This window comes from Paramormyrops kingsleyae, chromosome 20, assembly GCF_048594095.1.
Source record: "Paramormyrops kingsleyae isolate MSU_618 chromosome 20, PKINGS_0.4, whole genome shotgun sequence".
NCBI lineage: Eukaryota > Metazoa > Chordata > Actinopteri > Osteoglossiformes > Mormyridae > Paramormyrops > Paramormyrops kingsleyae.
In genome coordinates this window covers 13,023,403-13,044,735 of record NC_132816.1, presented here as the reverse complement: position 1 = coordinate 13,044,735, position 21,333 = coordinate 13,023,403, and the positions used below count along the sequence as shown (strand labels likewise).

Sequence of the window (21,333 nt, the reverse complement as noted above, 5' to 3'; positions counted from 1 at the left end):
TTTGTAAATCCATTTCATACCATACCATTTCAACCATGTCAATTAAAAGGACCTGGATTTCAATTCAGCACCGAGTTGTTGCTGTGTGCTGATTGGTCAGTCTCCTATAGTCATGCATGTGTCACGAACGTGAAACAGCTGGATGAGTCTTTTGATCAAGGAAACAAACCAGTAAAAGCATACGATGAACCGGACAATTTAGCTGAGCACATGAGCCTTTCGGTTTTAAAGTAGTTTGCATAGCCTGAAGTAGCTCATAGTGTCCCTCCTGATATGGATTAGGTGGTCACCTTAGGCCCAAGGTACTACATTTACACATTTACAATATTTTACATGCTACATACAACATGTACATATTGACTAGACAATATATTTCACATACCACATATTGTACAAACATAAAGTGCAGAAAAAGGGACACAAAGACAAGACAAAAAATGTATATAATTAAATGTAACGTCCTGAGATATTGTTGAAGCATTGACTTTGAGCTTGAAGTCTGTTCCAATGGGTCATAGACTAGAGTGAGCACTCTGGACTGGAGTGACCAGAAAGGTAGCGGTCTGTCAGGGCAAAGCTAAGCTAATTGCGCTGTCCACCTTTGAAAGACTGATATCCTAGATCACATCCCCCCTCTTAAGTACACAAAGGGGTTATCTGTAAGTACGGAAGTTGTTGGGATTTTATCACATTGCTAGCTATCCCGGATTAATGAAAACGGAAACCAAGTGGTTTAGATTAAAGGACCTTTGTAGTTTACAAAAGCTAAAGGGGTTAGTCATGACCAGCTGCGTTTGTAATATTGTGAGCTTAGATAAGCCGCCCCATGGCCTAAAGTCCATGCCTTTCCCAGATATTTTATTTCATTTTTAATGTGTTTCAGTCCCCCTTTACGCAGGCATTGGCGCAGTGTCTGAAATCGACCGAAAGATAGATAGCCACACCAAAATTGATATCTCGGCACAAAAGGAAGTGATGCATTGTGCAATTGTATCCGGTTTGTTTGTAACGACTTCTACTGTTTCAAGTCCTGTAATGGCAGATAAAATCAAGCTTAATTTCATCATTTTATTTTTGGTCGCTCTTATAGCAGAACAGAACCACTCGAGTCCTTCCAAGCCATCATAACAGTAACATGGGTACATGGCGTTGAGGGGGGGGTGGCATGCCTTGTCTGTAGGTCATAAGGCAAAGACGCGGTGACTGTGCCCGGACGATATGGCGGCTTCTGGCTTTGATATGCTTCCCAAACTCGTCGTGATATTCCAACATGTAACTCAAGCCTGCTGTCCTCAAGGATCCAAGGATTTCAAAAACAAAGGAGCGTATTGAGGAATATCTGGCCAAAGGGGATGTAATGAACTTCAATTGAAAGCGTCCTCCGCAGATGAGAGTAGCATAGAGAGGCTACATTGGCTTGCGTCTGAGCTGCCCAGCAGTGTATTCGACTCTCATTTCACTTGTGTAATCTTTTTTAATTACTTTCCAGCCTGGCTTTAAAAGCTCGAACGAGATCGTCAGAGAATTAGTTATTGCGCCATATAATAAAATGACCCCTTTGCTTTAATCTCTAACACAATCTTATTTGATTTTTATGCCTTCTGGAAAAGGGGCTCTATTACCAGCGGATAGAAGTATGTGATAAAGTTAAATCATGCATTTGAAAGTCTCGTTTGGGAAGAAGTACTAAAACAACCGCAGGACCATAAACATTGAATCCTTCTTACTAATATTGCCATCCCACAACACTCTCAGTGTCAGAGGCAGCTGAAAAACGTCTTAACATTTCACAGCAGGACCCTTCTAGTGTGGACATACTGGTAAAAATTTTTTATTTCTTTTCTCAGTTTCAGGGGTAATTCAGACGTCTTAGTAAATCTTAATTGGTGCTGTAGTTTCAAGCTCCTTCAAATATTGACTTTAAATCCCAATTGTTTTGATCAATGCTAGAACCTTAGTGTCCTCTATGCACGTCCTTATTTCTGGGTTTCTGTTTCGATGTCAATATTGCGAGACAGAGGAAAACAGCGGCAATCATCACACTGCCGAAGCCGGAGGCCCATGGTTGCATCACATCAGCAGTTGATCTCTAAGCGGTTTCACCCATCCAGCTAATCAGAGACGTCAGGTCACTTCTGGGTTTTGTGAGAGAGAACAGGTCCGTAGGTGATGTATCATTTATGATGTTTATGGTCTAAGTGCAGAAAATCAAAGCACCAAAATGGGGGCATTTATCACCAAAGGGACAATTCGAAGTTGGGGAGGCCCATTGTGTTGGGTGCCTGCCTCAGAGACCTTTAAAATAGACACGTCTAGAATTCTCCATGACTCGACAATAAAATAAAATCTGTGATTTATACCCGTGATGTGTTTTACACTCTATAATCATCGTTCTCCTCTGTGAAGACAACTGCCCGCTTGCAGGATCTAAGATAGGCTACGCTTTCCTTCTTTTAACAACGTGGTCACTTTCCATCTCTTATTAATTTCATACTTTGGACTGGAGTCAACTCCCTTTACGGCCCCTGGGAATAAATGCATATTAAAGCACACCTGTTGCACATTGACCATCGAACGAACGTGGAGGCAATTACAGACAGACGGGGTAAACATATGGAGTAGAAATGTCACCGACTGCAGATACATTACAGTGTTTGGGGGTGAAAATTAAAAAAAAAAAAAAAAGTTCTGTCTAGACAGCTTTGTTTTGGAAAGTGCTGCTTTTGTGATGTGATTGAAATACTGGGTATAAATTGAGCCTCTCTGAAACGAAATAGGTACCGGAATAGCGGTGTTTGGACATCAGTAACGGTGAAAGCTACAACCTGGAAAGAAATTTAAGCTTTTTTGCATATGACCTTAACTGTAATCATAATCCTATTCCCGCTTTGGTGGGTTTGTATTGACTGACCGCTCTCTAAAAATGAAACAGGCCGGTACACCGAAGTGCTAACATGCGCTAAACTTGCTTGCCATGACTGCAGGTCATGAGATCCCCAGTGAACCAGCTGCATGCGTCAGCTGTCCTGATATGCAGACAGTCTCCTGAGATCACCGCATTTAATTACCGGCCTTGCTGCTATTTGCTGTGGTCGGCAGACATCTTGAAATGAAAAGAAGGCCATCTTCATACAAAAGGAACACTTCTAGTCATCTGTCAGGCCTCTCAGCTGCTGTCATTTCATACATGAGAAAACGATCTCAAGGTCAACTATGAATACTTTCACCTGTTTTAATCCACGATGCCCCCATTTCAGCCGCAATGAATAGATCATTTGCATGGTCCAGACCTTGGTATTGCTTACTCTGGCATTGAGAGGGTGGTGCGTCAATTTTCTAACAGCTTTTAATGGTCTCAAGTGGGAATACGTCTGAATCGTCAGAGACATAAACATTAGCAGGAATGCGAAGTGTTTCTCACGGCGAGAGCACGACGGAGGTTACTGCATAACAGTGTTAACGGACGGCCAAGTGTTTTATTTATTATGAAAGGAACTAATGTTGTACTTAACTTAATAGTTCTGTCATTTTAAAGCATGATGAGTAAATACATTGCTCAGTATGTGATTGTGTGTGTGACCTGTGTTTCCCGGGAAGGATCCCAGGCTCAACATGACCCTGTGCAGGATAAAATGGCCACGAAAGATGGACAGACAGATGTATAAATACACTTTAATAAATAACAAGTTTGAGTAACGGCAGTGCCCTGTGACTGGTTGGCGCCTCGTCCTGGGTTGTTCCCCACCTTGCGCCCGTAGCCTCCGAGATAATCTCCGGACCCCTCGCGACCCTGAATAGGATAGCCGGTTTCAGAAAATGGATGGATGGATGGATGGATGGAACAAATGCAGTCATTGTAGCACAGTCACCAAATGCAAATGTTTTTTTTTTTTTTTTTTACAAAATTATCATTATATCTCACTACTTGTTGCTATAACTTCAGTAGTTACAACAGAATTCAGATACTGCTTCTGCGGTGATACAAATCTTATACCGTCAACATCAGATTTTTACAAAACCTTCCACCAAGTCTGTAAAACTTTTTGTTCATATTTCTTTTTTAAAGCCATATTTTTTATAAAGCATAATTATATTCATGGCGGTAAAAAACCATGTAAACCATCTCTTGCGTTTGTTTGACTTTATGCATGAGTTGCCTGACATTAATGCGGCAATAAAACCTCCTGGAAAGATGCCTACGCCCAATGAGCCTGAAACGTATGGGAAGCCCAAAAATACCCGAGAGGTGGAAACGCCTTTGGTCGTGCCGTCTTTAACACAGAATCGGTGTGCCGCGCGTGCCTGCGTCTGTTTGATGACAAACCTTGAACTTGACGGCGCACAGGGGTTGTTTTGTACCCCCATCTACTACAAAAGTGCATTGTGTCGGATCCCCCAGCAGGCGGCGCTGTTCTTGAAGCTTTGCAGTAAATGTATAACGCAACGGAAAGGTAGTAGCAGTTTTTTGTTGCAAAAACTAATCTACTCTAGTTTTTTTTTTTTTTTTTTTTTAAGTCTAATTAGCACGAACGAACGATACGTGGCGGTAGGTGAAGGTCTTTGAAGTAAAGGAGGTTTGCACCAAACTACACGTTGTAGGCCTATACTTCCTTCGCAGAACAGCACAACTTTAGGATTTAGAAAGGAAACGAGTTAAGTTTCCTTCAGTACATTCCTGAAGTTGTTCGCTTTACAGTCATTCACAGTTCAAAGCTTTCGGTGCAACTCTTTTAGGGTTAAACTTTTATGGTACTGATGACTGGAGATTCTGGTAATGGAATAAATGGAAGTTTTACAGGTTTAAAGTTTGTCCGAAATATCAATGCCAAGCCGTTTTTTATATTATTTATCTTACATTATGTAATAACTATAATATGCATTGGCATACGTTTTCTAGCACAAAAATATACGCTCACAAGCCTGCAGCCCGTCCGCCTGTGAGCCTTCACGTCCCCGGACTCTGTGATTAGTCAGGGGGGTGTCGTCATGAGCCCTTTTTTTCACCGCCGACTTTTTCCCCCTGTCCTAATGGACGGGGCCGTCCCGGTTTATGCACAGTTCAACAGAGGCCAAAAGATCTGTACGGCTTCTGAGTATCGGTCAGTTTAGCGTGCGGGTGGCGTTTGGCATGATCGGCGCTCCGGCTGCGGCGACGCATCGACTCGTTGTCCCATAAACTGCTGGTCCGGGGAGACGAGTAATTCAACCCCGTTTTTACACTAGTAAAAGAAAACCTTGAACTCCCGTTGCTTTACAGTGGCAGCTTGCAGTATAAATAAGGCTTCGTTATGGATTGTATTTATTTTATTATGTACTGTTCAATCAGCTTCATTTTTCTGGATTACAGGCACTCTGCAAAATCCCATGGTAAGTTTTATTTCTCTGCTTTTTTTACTGAGTTTATGCTTGCACATATTCATTTTTACACGGAGGAATTTCGGGCCAGTATAATGCCAAACAAGAGGCACTTTTACGTTGTTTCATAAGTTTTTGCATAGATTTAGGCAGCGGCGATGCAGACTGGGGAGTTACTTGCTACTGTTAATACGTCCTGAATACACCTTCATTGCAACTTTACTTTGGCAGGTGTCCAAATGATGGTGTGGGCTTTTAAAAAGTATGCTAGAATGTCCCATTTATTAAATAATCGACAAAAAATAATCATTTATCTTGTCTTCTGGATTACACTGCATATACGTGCATATATTCAACACCACTGATTCTTTCGTTTTCTTATACCGTATATGCAATGTGATTCGTGCTACATAAAAATAGAAGGCGTCCGTTTTAATAGGGATTTCGATTGCTATAAAAAATATTTAGCCTACTTTGCATGGAATGTTTGTTTCCTTCTAGTCTACACTGGATTAACTTTCTGAGTGACCGTGTTTCTTACTTCAATGTTTGTCCCATCAGACAATATCTCTGGAAAGTTAAGTGAATATGGTCTTACCGTGCCATTCAGTACAGACTCCCGGGGCCGCTATATTTCACACGTGGTCTCGGCAGCTGCTGGAAGCAAAGGCGGCGGTTCGCCTCATGGAGCCAGACGGGTATCCCGCAGCGCCCCCGGGACCCTTTCTTTCACCTCAGGCGGACAGCACTTGTTTTTCAATGTCACGGTTTTCGGCAAGGAGCTGCACTTACGGCTGAAAGCCAACAGAAGACTCGTGGCTCCCGGTGCTTTTGTGGAGTGGCACGAAGACTTTGAGGAGACGGCTAAGGAACGCGTTCACGGGGACTGCGTCTTCACCGGGGATGTAAGCGACATGCCGGAGGCCTCGGTGGCTTTAAGCAACTGCGATGGACTGGTAAATCGGCCTCCTTCGCCGCACACAGAGATACATATCGATACACGTCTGCCAAATTATCTATGAGTGAGTAGTAGTAGTAGTAATAATAATAATAATAATAATAATAAATAATAATAATAATAATAATAATAAGCTGTTATCGCTGACCGTCCACTAAGGTGCGCTCGGCTTCTAAACTCCTAGTGTGCCTGCTGACATGTGTTATAGATAGTTTTTGTGCTTGTTATATGCAAATGATAGTTTGAGGTTGATTACAGTTGCCCATCAGTTGTGTGTCACCTGCTTTTGAATTTTGAGTCATTTGCATGCAATCCTGTTACGGAGGCCACATAGCTGGCCCCTGTGACGCTGATATTTACAATAATTACCACTGCATATTATTAGGACGATGTCAGTTTTTGTTTCATTGGTTATGTATTGGTATTAGAGTTTAATAGTCAGATTCTTTCATTGGGTATTATTAAAATGTTTTTATTTTAACATATGATGAATTTCCTTCTTCCATTAAAGTTCTGCTCTGCAAATTATTTGAAATTGGATACCTATGCCTGTCAACTTATCGGACGCCATAAAACGAAGCCTGATTGTGAATATGAACGCTTTGGGTTTCTATAGTTCGATCGCCATGTGCTTCCACGTCTTTGCCAAATGAACAAACTCACCGCTTGTTCCCAAACTTGCATGTATGGAAATTTAATTAAGGTGCCTCTCAGCTCCTTCCCAAAAAGCAGAAAAAAACTCACTCAATATGTCTTGGAGTTCAGTGAAATGACTTCTAAAAGTCAGCTGCTAGCATTTCTTTTGTTTATGCGATTAGTCTATGAAATGACTATGTGTCAACTTCAAAGGAATGTAGGAATAACTTCCTATTTAGTGAATTAGAATCACTGTGCATAGAGGTAAATGTGTGAGTGCGTAGTTAAGAGTAAAAATAACATTTGCCGTCTCCCGCGTAAAAGACGACTCGGAGTTATTCTTAAGAAAGAAAGATCTGTTTCTAAAGTAAAGCCGGAGTAGAGGCATTTAGCGGAGGCCCTCGTCTGGCACGATGACGTAGCTGCGCTTTTTCAAGGCTGCTTCAGACCCCCATTCTCCGCCCCCTCTCCCGTACACAAGCTCGGAGTGTTTTAGGTGGACACCTAGGCACACAATGAAATCATTCACCGGACGGACATTGATTAGCCTCCCAGGTAATTGCAGTCAGCAGCGACAAGACTATAATATTCTCTGTACCGTGCCTAGATGTTTAGTGTTTGAAGGTTATGAAACGTTCTTTTCATTTTTGGGGACAAGCTTCGTGTTGTAGCTTTTATGAGCTGGAGGGATTGTTATTTTTAACCAGCTGGGGGCTTTTATACCGCTGTTTACCTCTGTTCAGATTCTAAAATGCACTTGCGTGATGAACTCAATGTTCTCTTCAACTGATTAACCTGGTTTTCGCAATGACAATTGACACCAAGACAAATGACACCAAGAAATAGAGACTTTTAATATGTCACTTCTCATAAAATGAGATATTTTCGTATTACATTTAATTAGATTAACCGGCTTTAAGAATTTTGTATGAAACTTAACATTACACGCTTGTTTTTTTCCACTTTGTTGGAAATTATTATGCAACTGCTTCTCATAGAAGCAAATAAAGGGCAACTCCTGTTGCGTTACACTGCCACGGGAGTCGGGCAAGAGTGACCTCGTGTTATATTATAGTCAGAGAAATCAGCCAATCCATTTCATGCCGGCTTTACACATCATCTGGAAATCTGACAGAAGGGGCGGGGGGGTCGATGCTAGCCAGCTGTTGTAAATATGAAAGGACCGGTCGATGTCTGTGATTATTCTGTGTATTTGAGAGCGAGAGAGATCTAGAGTCCCGTTTGGCTGCTCTTCGGTGCGTGAATGATGAATGACTGAAAATCTAAGTCTCCCACCTCCCCGCCACCCCCAACCGTTTTCTGCGCTCTATAAATCCGCGCACTCCACTCATTATAAAACAGACACGGAGTGTGTCTGGCACCATACGAGCGGAAAAAGATTATTGTCATTAATTCAGATTTACGGGGTTATTAATCTCCCTCGGTTTCTCTGCATTTTTGCTGGCTTTCTATTTCGGTCTACAGACTACAGAGGTGAATGCACAGGCATGGATGCGGCTATCGATCTTGCCACGGTGCATTTCTGCTTTATCTTACCTATGTTTAGTCATCCGTGGTACGGCTTAATAACACACATTGGCATTTGGATGATGTTTGCACCTGAGTGTGAATAGCAACCTGTTGATAAGCAACAAGCTCTGCAGTGCTGACAGAAAGTCTTGGGACAGTTACTCAGTTCTGTAAAAATGTCGCTAATTTATTGGTTTCATAACAAAAGTCCATTGACAAGCAATGTCTAACATATCTGCACAGACATTTTCTTTTTATTGTCATGATTTTTTTTGACTGCGTCTTTCAGTTCTGTTCTTGCCATTTTGTTATTAATTACAACTGTAGTTATTCTTTCCCAGTTGGATACACAACACAGATGTTTGGTGTTTTATGTTATTACAAAGGTGATACTCATTAAGAAGCTCCCAGTGAGACTGCTTCTCAATTAATTTTTTAACTTTAACAGCCCATTTAGAACTATAATTTGGGTTTCAGTTTATTATTACTTGTAATGAATGCATTCATAGAACATTCATAAGCATTCATAAGCAGCATTCTCTCATACCTTAGCACCTTTATTATATATTAATAAGAAACATTATATGAAAAAATAAACAATTGTGTAATCATAAAATGATTGTTCTTAATGTATATTAAAGCTGGTAAGGTATGTTAGAATGCTGCTTATGAATCCTTATGAATGTTTTATGAATGCATTATGAAGGTGCACTGTATGTTCTATGAATGCATTATGAAGGTGCACTGAATGTTCTATGAATGCATTATGAAGGTGCACTGAATGTTCTGTGAATGCATTATAAAGGCACTATGATGGTGCAGTTAATGTAATGTGTTACCCAAACAGCATTACTTTATTAATATAACACCAATAAAATTGCACTTTTTATTTTTCCCTGAATTAAGCAAGCATCCTGTGAGCACCGTGTATGAGGGCATCCAGGTAGGGAAGTGGAGATCAGTGGGTTTGCTCTAAAGTACCGTTCTAGTCGCACATCTGCTTTTTTGCAGGTGAGCAGTATCACCGGATGGCTTATGTAAAATTGCAGAGTTAAACCCAATCACAGTCAGCGTGCCTGACAAACAGCGTCAGTATGTCGCTGCATTTCTGTGAAATCGTGAATGTCTTTAAATTCTGAGGGTTTTCTCCTGCTTTCCACTGCTTGCCCAATGAGACAGAAAGGCAAAGCCTTTTGCCTCCAGATACACCATCCATCGGTTTGGTCGCGGTTTAGGTTGAACAAACACTGACATGATTTGGTTCTGTTGATTAAAAAAGTATATATAGCATTTAAACAGATGTCAAACAACAACGGTGTTGAATGGAGACCAGAATGATTAAAGAAATAATGAGAGTCTTTAGTAAAGGATGATGCCCCCCCCCCCCCAAAAAAAAGGGCTGATTGCTAGATTAGAGGATATACTACTCCATAAAAGAGGAATTAGTAAGAGTTGGGTGTACAGTTGGACAAGTGTGCTGAAAATTCTGTTAGCATTTGGTTAACGTTTGGTTCAGTATTGTCCGTATATCTCACAAACGCGTATGAGAGCCAGTGTGGGACTGTGCCTCTACGTCTCCCCTCTCAACAGTTATAACCCCCCCTCTCAGCTCCGTTCCCGTCTTCTAGTGATAATGAGTCATGATCTCTCACGTCGGAGTCTGGGTATGGCATTCTCTCGATCACTGTAGCCCTGGGCGTTTGAGCCTACAGGCACGGATGTGGATGGTATCCTGTGGCTCTTCTTTGGGCATGAGATGTGGTCTCTGCAATGGGCTGGTGCCCTGTCATGGGATGTTTTCTGCCTAGACTCCAGATTCCCATGACCCTGCGTACGACAAGCAGGTGTAGAAAATGGATGGATGGATGGATGGATGCTGAGATCAGGCCTCCCCAGGGTTGTGCACTAAAAGCTCATTCTGCACATGCAGCTTTTGCGAGACTAGTGCTGCCCCGATTTGGGCTTGGCCTCGTTATAGCATGCTGACTGTGCGGGGGGGCTGCCGCATGACATCAGCAGCCCCGCATGTGGGTGAAGCTCACAGAGTGCAATGTAATGGGGATGAAATGGTCACAGCAGTCTGGCCTAAAAGGATGGTTCTGTGTTCTGGATCCCCACCCCCTTGCTGGAGGACCAGAGCTGGACACCCCCAATTAGCACCCATCGTTGTTCTCCTAAATAAGAAAACCCCTTCTGAGCTTCTGTTGGCGACAGAAAGGATAATCATGCCATATGGGAGTGAATCATCGTTGAGATTAAACGCTTCGAACCCTCAGGTGAGGTAATTAAGAAGAAACGACTCTGCAGAAAGTGATCAAAACCAAACATTCACTTAAGATATGTTTATATATGCAATAAAAAGTGCAAGCATATGTTCCCGTTAGTCCCGTCGGGCTTTGTCGCTCGATTATTGTTGGCAGAGCGCTTGTAGCACTAAAAGTCAGACATGATGTAATCGGAGATGAATTCAGTTTAAGGAATAGCATACGTGACCTCGCACCATAGTTTACATCAGAACGGCTCAGTTATCGAGTTCCTGCAAGGCCATAACTCACGGCTATCTTGGATGGGTCCATCCTGGATATGTCTCCTAATTCCCTATGAATTAAAATATATATTACGTAAAATATATGCTTGTATTATGACATATATTATTACTGTAATAGCTATACATAGCGGATCGGAGATAAGCAGCGACAACCAGCATAAAACCTTAACTATCGCCAAATATTAATCGTAATCATAGAATGACATATATAATACAATATTGCTGGTTTATCCTCAGTAGAGTACAGAAAAAAATGGGCTTCACTCCTATTAAGTACTTTGCTTAATATTGTTTAATTGAATGTCACTGTACAGACGCATTTTGGCATAATGCCATCCTCAGTGTTTGATGTTGCTGGACCTCAGATGTGGAAACCAGCAAGAATGACCAGTAATTGATGATAACACACAGCACAGGGCCCCATTTTTGCACCAAGCCCCATGCACATGCTTCAGGTGCGTAGCTCTCATCCGTATCTAAGCATTCAGTCTCACCCAGTCTGGGACATTTTCTCCTACCATCTTGATTGGCTCATGGAAGTTTTACTTACACAAAAATGTTCTGAGGGCAGAAGGAAAAAAATGATTGGTTCAGAGAGATAACCAATCAGATTGTAGAGTAGGTGGGTCCAAGCAACTAGAGGAGGCAGGACCAACCAATCAGATGTCTTGGTCCCGCCTCCTCTAGTTGCTTGGACCCACCTCCTGTTGGTTCTGATTGTTATCTCTCTGAACCAATCATTTTTCCTCCTGATGGATCTTTCATCATGCATCCAAGCTGAGTGTATTTCAAGGCGACTCTCTAGCGCCATCTCTGGCTGTGTCACCCAATCACAAGGACTGGGGAGATATAAACAACCCATGTTACCCAAACAGTCTGACGGCAAAGTGGCCCTGATGGAGGGCTTTCGTCTGACCCAATTTCCGTTTTCTCTGATTTACAAACAGATGTCCAAAAGCATGTCGAGAAAAGGCTCTTATGAATGTAGTGAGAGGGATTATTACACACACAAAGTAATTCATGTCCTTCTAAATGCACCAGCTGGAAGACATAAATGTCAGTGTAATGAAAAGCTGCTAAATTTGATAGCTTGGTCAATGTTACGGGAAATTATCGCTGCGTAGTCACTGCATTTAAACACATGCTTATTTCTTTTACCGTTTAAAATAAAAATTTTCATCTCACTTCTTTGCAATGGGTATGTAATGGATATGATTCGACTTACATTTATAAAACTCTCTTTGGGTTTTTCAGTTATTTTTGCTCAGTTTTTGTAAGACCAGACTTCATTTCGGTTAAAAAGTCCAAACAATCCATCCATCCATTTCCTAACTGCTTATCCTGGTCAGGGTTATGGGCCTGGAATCTGTCCCAGCAAGCACAGAGCAATAGGTCCGAGTGGAACCTGGCTGGGATGGCAGTCCATCGCAGGGCACGAGGCTGGGGTACACCCTGGATGGGATGCCAGTCCATCGCAGGGCACGAGGCTGGGGTACACCCTGGCTGGGATGCCAGTCCATCGCAGGGCACGAGGCTGGGGTACACCCTGGCTGGGATGCCAGTCCATCGCAGGGCACGAGGCTGGGGTACACCCTGGCTGGGATGCCAGTCCATCGCAGGGCACGAGGCTGGGGTACACCCTGGCTGGGATGCCAGTCCATCGCAGGGCACGAGGCTGGGGTACACCCTGAATGGGATGCCAGTCCATCGCAGGGCACGAGGCTGGGGTACACCCTGAATGGGATGCCAGTCCATTGCAGGGCACGAGGCTGGGGTGCACCCTGGCTGGGATGCCAGTCCATTGCAGGGCACACACACACACAGTCATACTCCGTGGGCAGTGCAGGGATGCCGGTTGGCCTTATGGCGTGTCTTCTGACTGAGTGAGGAGTACTCTGAGGGAACGCACATGAGGGGAGGGATTCAAGCTTCCGACCACAGCACTCACCCAAACCACGCCCACGTGTCATATTGAACGAATAAAAAAATGAATGTTACATTTATATAGCGCTTTTCAAGACACCCAAAGCGCTGTACATAACCAATGGGGAGCCTCTTCCACCTCCACCACTGTGTGGCCCCCACCTGGATGATGTCACAGCAGCCATCCTGCACCAGTACGCTCACCACACAATAGGTAAGGTGGTGAAGGGGCAGGAGAGAGTTCACCTGATAGATACAGTGGATGATCTGATAGGGCCACAGTGGGCAGTTTTAACCAGGACATTGGGATACCACCGCTACTCTAATGAAAGATACCCAGGCTTCCTTTATGACCTCAGAGAGTCAGGACCTCAGTTTTTATGTTTCATCCGAAGGACGGCACCACTTTTTCAGCCCAGTGTCCTCATCACTGCACTGGGGCATTAGGATCCACACTGACCATATCATCAGCTAACCAGTTGGCCACACCACCACCTCATCCAGCTGCAACCCAGCATTCCCACTTGGTCTCCCATCCAAGTACTGGCCAGGCCCAGACCTGCTGTTGGATGGGTTACCTAGTGTGAACTGCAAGTGGCTTGCCGGTGGTATTGAAATAAATCATCGATGACAGCATATTACAGAAAAGTTCATTACTGCCGTTCTTCAGCTACCACATCCCACTGGAGTATTAGAGTCGCATTAAATGGTCCACATCTAAAGTTATGTTTCCACATTCAGCTCCTAGCTTTGTCATGCACTGGTTGGGTAGCGTTTTATGCTTCGGTCCATCTCTCCTGCATGTCGCTGCCGCACCAACTTAACTGCTAAGATGGTCAAGTTCTCTTCCGATCAACCACAGCAGCTCTTCCTGAAAGTCAGCTGCCTCCATCTCCGGACACATTCCACCCATCTCTTAATTACAACTCCCAAGCCCTGCCCATCGGGAGCACCTTTGGGAAATGTAAGTTAATGAGAAAAACATGTTTGCGGGCATCCCAGTGGCCCCAGTAGGCCAGGTGTTGTATTGGTTCTGGCAGGCGCTGAAGAGTGAGTTTTACCGAGTAAACTGTACTAATACACTTACAGTATACATGTCATTTCTGGAAACCCCACTACTGAGGTGACTGAAGTCCCCTCTTCTGAAGACTGGTCTCGATGTGTTACTTCAACCTGTTTTCTTGGTAACTGAGCTGATCTTGTCCCTGAATTCATTGATTCACTCATCCTTGTCCATTTCTGTATTTTTGCTTGTTTCTTTGTTTGGGAGATGTGCAATGAACAATGAACAAACAATTTGTTACACGTTTTTTTTTCTCAGTCTGTGATATGTCGCAGATAGCCGGAATTGTAGATACTGAAACAGTGGATGAGGGGGAGTACTGTACTATGAAATAGTATGCTTATGCTGTAGATGATTTGAAGGCATCATGTACAGCTTTGAAATGAGAAATCCAGTCACTAAGCATAAGGATAACAACTGAGGTAAAGAACATCCTGTTCATTTACTTTTCTTGTCAACCAGTGTGGTGACTGTAGTCCTGCAGAGCTGGCTGACATCTTGAAATGTTTGGGTGATTTTAGTGTTTACAAAGACAGTGCATTTATGGGTGCTTGTTAAAGTTGGGTTTGAAATCCCCCCCCCCATCACAAAATTGTTTTTAACTCCAACCAGGTGCAAGATAAATAGCACTTCTAATGTTTCCTCATGCTGGATGGCCTGGAACAGCATCATAAATGTAAAAACTCCAGTCTAATCTACTGGTTCTTGCAGAGAGAACAGAAAGCGATGTGTAGGTATACTTAATGATTTGACGGATTCCAAATCTTCCTGTTTAAATGATGTTTCCCAACAAATTGCTGTTTCTGGAAAGACATGCAAATGTTTGTTGGCACTTTCCAGTGTTACAGGACAAAGACAAACTTTGGGCAGTTTTCAGACGCTGATTCATTGAATGGTGTGTCTTTGAAATCTTGGAGGAGACCTGGGCACCTACAGAAATCCTGCTTAAATATGGATGGAACACATGACGTTTGCTCACTAAACAGTGGTGGGATTCGAATCTGCAGCCCCAGAGATGTAAGGTTACAGTGTTACCCACTGTGTGTTTACGACAGCATCTCATGTGATATCTCACTCTGATCTCTGATCTTTGTAGCGTTGCTCATATCTTTTTTTCGTGTCTTTTTAGTGTCCTAGACTGTACTAAAATCTGAAACCTTTCATTCCGCTCACATGCCTGCTTTGCTCGAATTCAGTGAGAGTACATGTGGCTTACCGTAAATATGTGACAACACATCTTTAGGGAGATACTTAAATCGCTGGTACATTCACCCTCTAGGCTGGTGTGGAATTGATCTTTGAGTGTAATGTGTTTGTGAGCTTTAGGCTGCGCATTTGGATGGCTCAGTGGGTTAGGTCTTGTCACGTGCCTGCGATTGGATGGTTGTTGGTTTGAGCCCTGGGTTTGGCAGAAAAGTTTCATGTTTTTGGGGACCCTTAACCCCCTGAAATGTTTTAGGGGTGCAGGATAAATGCCATGAACCTGTGTTTGAACTCTAAGCTTTGCTGTCAACTGTATATGTGTGTTTCTCAAAGGGGAGCAAAAATGGTTATGCAAAAAGAAGCATTCCCAATGTACCTATACTTGTGCAAGTGTCAGATAAAGCTCCATTTCATTATTTATAGCCAAAAATCAGTTCCAAAGGTGGCACTGTGGTGCAGTGGTTAGCACTGTTGCCTTACACGTCTGGGGAGAGGATTTGAGACTCTGTCATGCCTCCATGTGTGTGGAGTTTGCATGTTCTCCCCGTGTTATTGTGGGGGTTTCTCTGGGTACTCTGGTTTCCCCCCACAGTCCAAAAACATGCTCAGTTTAATTGGAGTTACCAAATTTCCCATAGCTGTGAGTGAATGTATAGAGTGTGTCCTGTGATGGGTTTGAGTCCCATCCTGGGTTGTTCCCTACCATGTGCCCATAGGCTTTGGATCCCCCGCAACCCTGAATTGGACAAGAGGTTACAGGAAATGGATGGATCGGTCCCAAATATCCTGAAGGCCATTGAGAGCTTGTGCATTGATAATAGAATGAAGAATGTCAGACATTTAAAACCAATAACCTGTGACTTGTGCAGTGATGTAGACTGGTTTCCCTCATATGAAAGAATATTTAAGCATGCGTTGATTTGAAGTTGACAAATGGAAGCTGTTCCCCAGCTCAGACGGATGCTCTCAAGCACCTTGGAGTGTTCCCGTGTGCCGGTGCGGTCCCCGCGATTCCCAGGATGTTCCGGAAAAATTCTGAGCCCCTCTTTGAAACAAGAGCGGCACTGAAGGGAGGAAAGAAACTGTAAATCCAGGGAAGACCAAACCAGGGAGGGGGAATCTAGATACGTTTGGCTTGCTGAGCAGTGCAGCCATCGCCGCCGCGTAATTCATGCCCGGCTCCCGTTTAATGCAATAAATGATTCCTGCTCTCTCCAGTGCTCCCAATTCATCTGCTAGGAAAAGAAATATGCTTTCCTGTTATAAAAAGTTTAGCCCGCTCCTTAGTCAGATCCACTGCTGCCATATCTATGAGTGATCTATGGTCTGCGTTTCTATGTGGGAGGGATGACTTAAATCCAAATCCAGCATCATGAGATCAAATCAAGATAGGCTAAAGCTTGTGTTTATAATTTCAGATTTTAATTGGCTCTGTAATCAGTTAGCTTGTTCTGGCTATTTATGCCAGCTGCTCTCATAAAGCGCCCATGCTAATCCTTGATTCCTGGCGTGAAGGACTTTCAGGAGTTAGCACTGGATATGAAGCATTGTAGGTTCAGAAATGCTATACTGATTTTATTTTCTTTTTTTTGTTGTTTTTTTTTTTTTTCAAAATCTGCTTTACAATTTTTTGTAATTCTGGACCCAGTGAACTCTGTGAGAGTTCAAGTGGCTGATCTTAAATCTATGAAAATAGTTCTGGAAAACAGTATTTGTTATGGTTTCCTTGAAGAAAACAGTAATTATCAGTGACAGCACATTTTTAAGCAGATACTTAAATTTCTGGTATATTCACCCTCTAGGGTTGTTTGGAATTTATTTTTGAGTGTAATGTGTCTGTGAGCTTTAGGCTATGTGTTTGTACAAAGTGCAGCTCAGTGTTTTAGGCCTCCTGATGTGTGAGTTAGGCCTCCTGATGTGTGAGTTAGGCCTCCTGATGTGTGAGTTAGGCCTCCTGATGTGTGAGTTAGGCTTCATGATGTGTAAGTTGGATCTCCTGATGTGTGAGTTAGGCCTTCTTATGTGCTCATTAGCTGCATCACCTTGATGAAGTTGAGAGCTTCTGTGATGCCGGACATAAAAACGTGGTACATTGAGGGCTGCTCAGGGAGGTACCAGTTTAGCTTAGGGGTGTTAGCTGCCCATCATGAAGCATGGTAGCATTCAGGTGCATTGTAGGATTAAGGAAGGAGGGCATACTGGGGAGAAGGAGGAGAAAAGAAGGGAAGTGAAGTTTGATATGGAAGAGGGTAACTGGGACTCGCCGACTCATCAGTTCTCCTGTTCTTATCATGTATCATGTATCATGAATCATATTGTAGCATATATCAGGTTATCATTACTGTGCTGTCTGTATTGTTTATAAACAGCGCAAAGCTGAAGTTAACTGGAGTTACCAAATTGCCAATGTGTATGCAAGTGTGAGTGAGCCCTGTGATGGGTTGGTGCCCCACAAGGCGGGGAACAACCCAGAATGGGGCACCAACCCATCACAGGGCACAAGGCGGGGAACAACCCAGGATGGGGCTCCAATGGTGCCCCAATGGTGCCCCATTCTGGGTTGTTCCCCGCCTTGTGCCCTGTGATGGGTTGGTGCCCCATTCTGGGTTATTCCCCGCCTTGTGCCCTGTGATGGGTTGGTGCCCCATTCTGGGTTATTCCCCGCCTTGTGCCCTGTGATGGGTTGGTGCCCCATTCTGGGTTATTCCCCGCCTTGTGCCCTGTGATGGGTTGGTGCCCCATTCTGGGTTATTCCCCGCCTTGTGCCCTGTGATGGGTTGGTGCCCCATTCTGGGTTATTCCCCGCCTTGTGCCCTGTGATGGGTTGGAGCCCCATCCTGGGTTGTTCCCCGCCTTGTGCCCTGTGATGGGTTGGTGCCCCATTCTGGGTTATTCCCCGCCTTGTGCCCTGTGATGGGTTGGTGCCCCATTCTGGGTTATTCCCCGCCTTGTGCCCTGTGATGGGTTGGTGCCCCATTCTGGGTTATTCCCCGCCTTGTGCCCTGTGATGGGTTGGTGCCCCATTCTGGGTTATTCCCCGCCTTGTGCCCTGTGATGGGTTGGTGCCCCATTCTGGGTTGTTCCCCGCCTTGTGCCCTGTGATGGGTTGGTGCCCCATTCTGGGTTGTTCCCCGCCTTGTGCTCTGTGAAGGGTTGGTGCCCCATTCTGGGTTGTTCCCCGCCTTGTGCCCTGTGATGGGTTGGAGCCCCATCCTGGGTTATTCCCCGCCTTGTGCCCTGTGATGGGTTGGTGCCCCATTCTGGGTTATTCCCCGCCTTGCGCCTGTAACCTCCGGGATAGGCTCCAGACCCCCCGCGACCCTGAAAAGTGGAGTCGGTTACAGAAAATGGATGGATGGATATATTGTTTACATCATCATCCGGCTGACCTGCCCAACACCATTCTTTAGCTCTGGGGTGGCCACTAAGAGCATCCCAGATTATACCCATGCTGAAGGATCTCCTCGGCCGTTCAGCCTTCGGACTTCCTGTTTGCGTGGCTCTCTATGCTTTGGTGTATGTGGAGGTTGTTTGAATTTATTCTTTACTGCGTTGCTGTCTGTACTGTTTACATGTTGTGTGTGATGTGGTTGTCTGTCTATGTATTGTTTGATCATATATGCAACCATCCTCCTTGTTGTTGTTATACTGATACACTTGAAGGATTGTATGTTGAGTCCCGCTAATTTGATACTTTTCTAATACTGAAAAAAGTGCAGAAATACTTGAGGTCAGAACAATATTTATTACTTAATGTATATTATTGTCATATATAGGGGGTGGGCAAAATAATAGAAACACGTAATGTCATATTAATATCAAAAACCTAATTAGGAGTAGGGCTACCGTTTGCCATCTGAACAGCTTTGACACTTTGAATGTTGCTATAAAAGTCTTGTGGTGTGTGGAAAGATATTGGATGGGATTGTCCTTCACAATCTGTGCTCCAGAACGTCCCATAAGGGTTCAGTGATCTAGTGATTTGGGAGACCAAGGACGGCGATTGATTTCATGCTGGTGTTCATGAAGCCACTTTTTAATTTGTTTATTTGTAGGTCTGTATTTAGGGGTATTATTAGCCTGCAATATGGGGAAATTATAGCAAAATTGTTTGCACCAAACTGCCAACCGGGTCGTATAAGCTGACCATATTCCTTAGCTGTGTACGATGATGCAGAGCAATGATCAGACCTAATGAGTGGCATGACATGACTTATTCAACCTTTATGGATTCCACATTGTGGACATCTTTTGGATTTCTCCAAACGTAGACCTATTTTTTAGCTTTCAAGACACCCACGCCATAAAATTCAGCTTGGTGACGTTCAGGACATGCAGTTTTTATTAGGACTGGATGACAGAGGTGCAGACTGAATTCTGTAGTGATCTTTGACGTCACACTTTTTTAAATAGTAATATTATTGACCCTGTTAAATATAAATCTTTCTCTGTCGGCGAACTTTGACCTGTCCATTCAAGTTTGAATTTTTCCACTTAAAATAATTTTCCAATTTGACTTGGCAATTCGGGCACCAACATTTCTATTTCTAATCATGTTAGTTGCCTCATATTGCTTTGAAAACTTACGTATCAGGGCATGAATGTCAGACCTCTTTTACAGATGGCATTAAGTGATATTCAGCATTCAACATCACATGACTCACCTTTGTAAATGTGCTTGTAATTACTTGTAGTTATTTCAAAGTTAAAACCCTTTTCCATTTCGTGTTTCTATAATTTTCTTCCTTCATATGTTATATTTAGTAGTTTGTATTTTTATTTAAATATATTTTAAACATATTTTAATGAGAATTTAAATGGGTACTGAAAAATATAATTCACTCTGCATTTGAACAATAATTTTCATGAGAAAAACTATATTTAACTACACAAACACTTGGCTTCCATTGCTAGCTGTAAACCAAGTATAATTTGGCCAGAGGTTCCTAAAATTACGTTTTGTTGACTGCCAAAGTGTTTGATTTCTTTTTTTAGGGATAAGTGGTGGCTTGAGTATCAATGTTTTCAAAGGCCTGTGCAGTTCTTTATCTCTGCATGTGGAAAAAATACAGAAAAACAAAATTCCGCGCTCATTGTTTTTCGCGTGCTGACGGTGTAAATGTGGAAATAGAGGCTGCATAGGTTACGTAAGTGATGTTTTCACAACAACAACAACAACAGAGCACTAAGAAATCAAAGGGCATTCGATGAAATGGGTGGAATGACTCGTTTTCCATTGCTCTGTCAGAGTTGCCCATTCAGCTCACAGAATCACGTAATGTGTGGTGCACAGCTGTTGACCTGTTTCTTTGGTAAAATATTTGCTTGCAGTTTTCTTCTCTGGTGGTAATTTGTTATTGCATTGTTTATCTAACTATATCACCCAGGTGATTAGAGCAATGCAGATTAAGGGCCTTTTATCTCCTTTAGATATAAGAATTAGGGATAAAGAGTATTGGTAACACTTTCATAGAGGGGGAACAAATAATGTAGTATTACAATCTTACTTAATTTATTAATAACCAAAAAGGTGTTCATGTATATCCAAAGTTTATTTATTTCTTGCAGTTATTATATTTGCTCAGGATTTGTACTTCAGCAATAACTGCATTGCTGAGTTACTTGCGCCCCCTGAAGTAAAGTGTTACTGGAGTATTAGCATATAAAACATTTTGCTTTATATATTGTTCTACATTAGCACCTTATCAGGTTAAAAGCCACTGAGGCAACTTTCTATGCACTTTGCTTTGTATGGATTCACAAATTCTTTGAGTTGAATGATCTTCACCTCATTCATACCGGTGGAATTTCACCAGGAGAGCTAATGCGGAGGACTTTGCGGCAATGTGCGCCGCACTCTCCGAAAGTTTCACAGTCATGTGACCTGTATTGATCCTCAGTTTGTGAAGCCCTTCAGTGACCTCGACGAGCTCCTGTGTAATCATGCAGGTATTCGTTCACATTTAACCACAGAACTGACATTTTCGTTCATTCATAGTCGGTAGCTCAACAACTTGGGCTTTGTGCTCACAATGCAAAGGTCGAGGGTCCAAATCCCCGGAGGTGCCTCTAAATTGTGACCCTTTGTTCTACCGTGACTTGCTTTGGATAAAACTG

The 21,333-nt window shown here is 43.1% G+C and overlaps 1 protein-coding gene across 2 annotated transcripts in view; it reads left to right on the top strand.

Annotated features, from left to right (window-relative positions):
- The first annotated feature begins 4,618 nt into the window (after nt 1–4,618).
- adamts14 (ADAM metallopeptidase with thrombospondin type 1 motif, 14) overlaps nt 4,619–21,333 on the top strand; it is a 54,213-nt gene continuing 37,498 nt past the window's right edge. Inside the window, exons 1-2 of one of the 2 annotated variants that reach the window (XM_023808106.2) lie at nt 4,619–5,367; nt 5,917–6,311. In XM_023808106.2, the coding sequence (XP_023663874.1) occupies nt 5,289–5,367; nt 5,917–6,311 (474 nt within the window). In that variant the 5' untranslated portion in view covers nt 4,619–5,288. The remainder of the gene's footprint in view (nt 5,368–5,916; nt 6,312–21,333) is intronic. The other variant, XM_023808105.2, reaches the window with a different exon arrangement.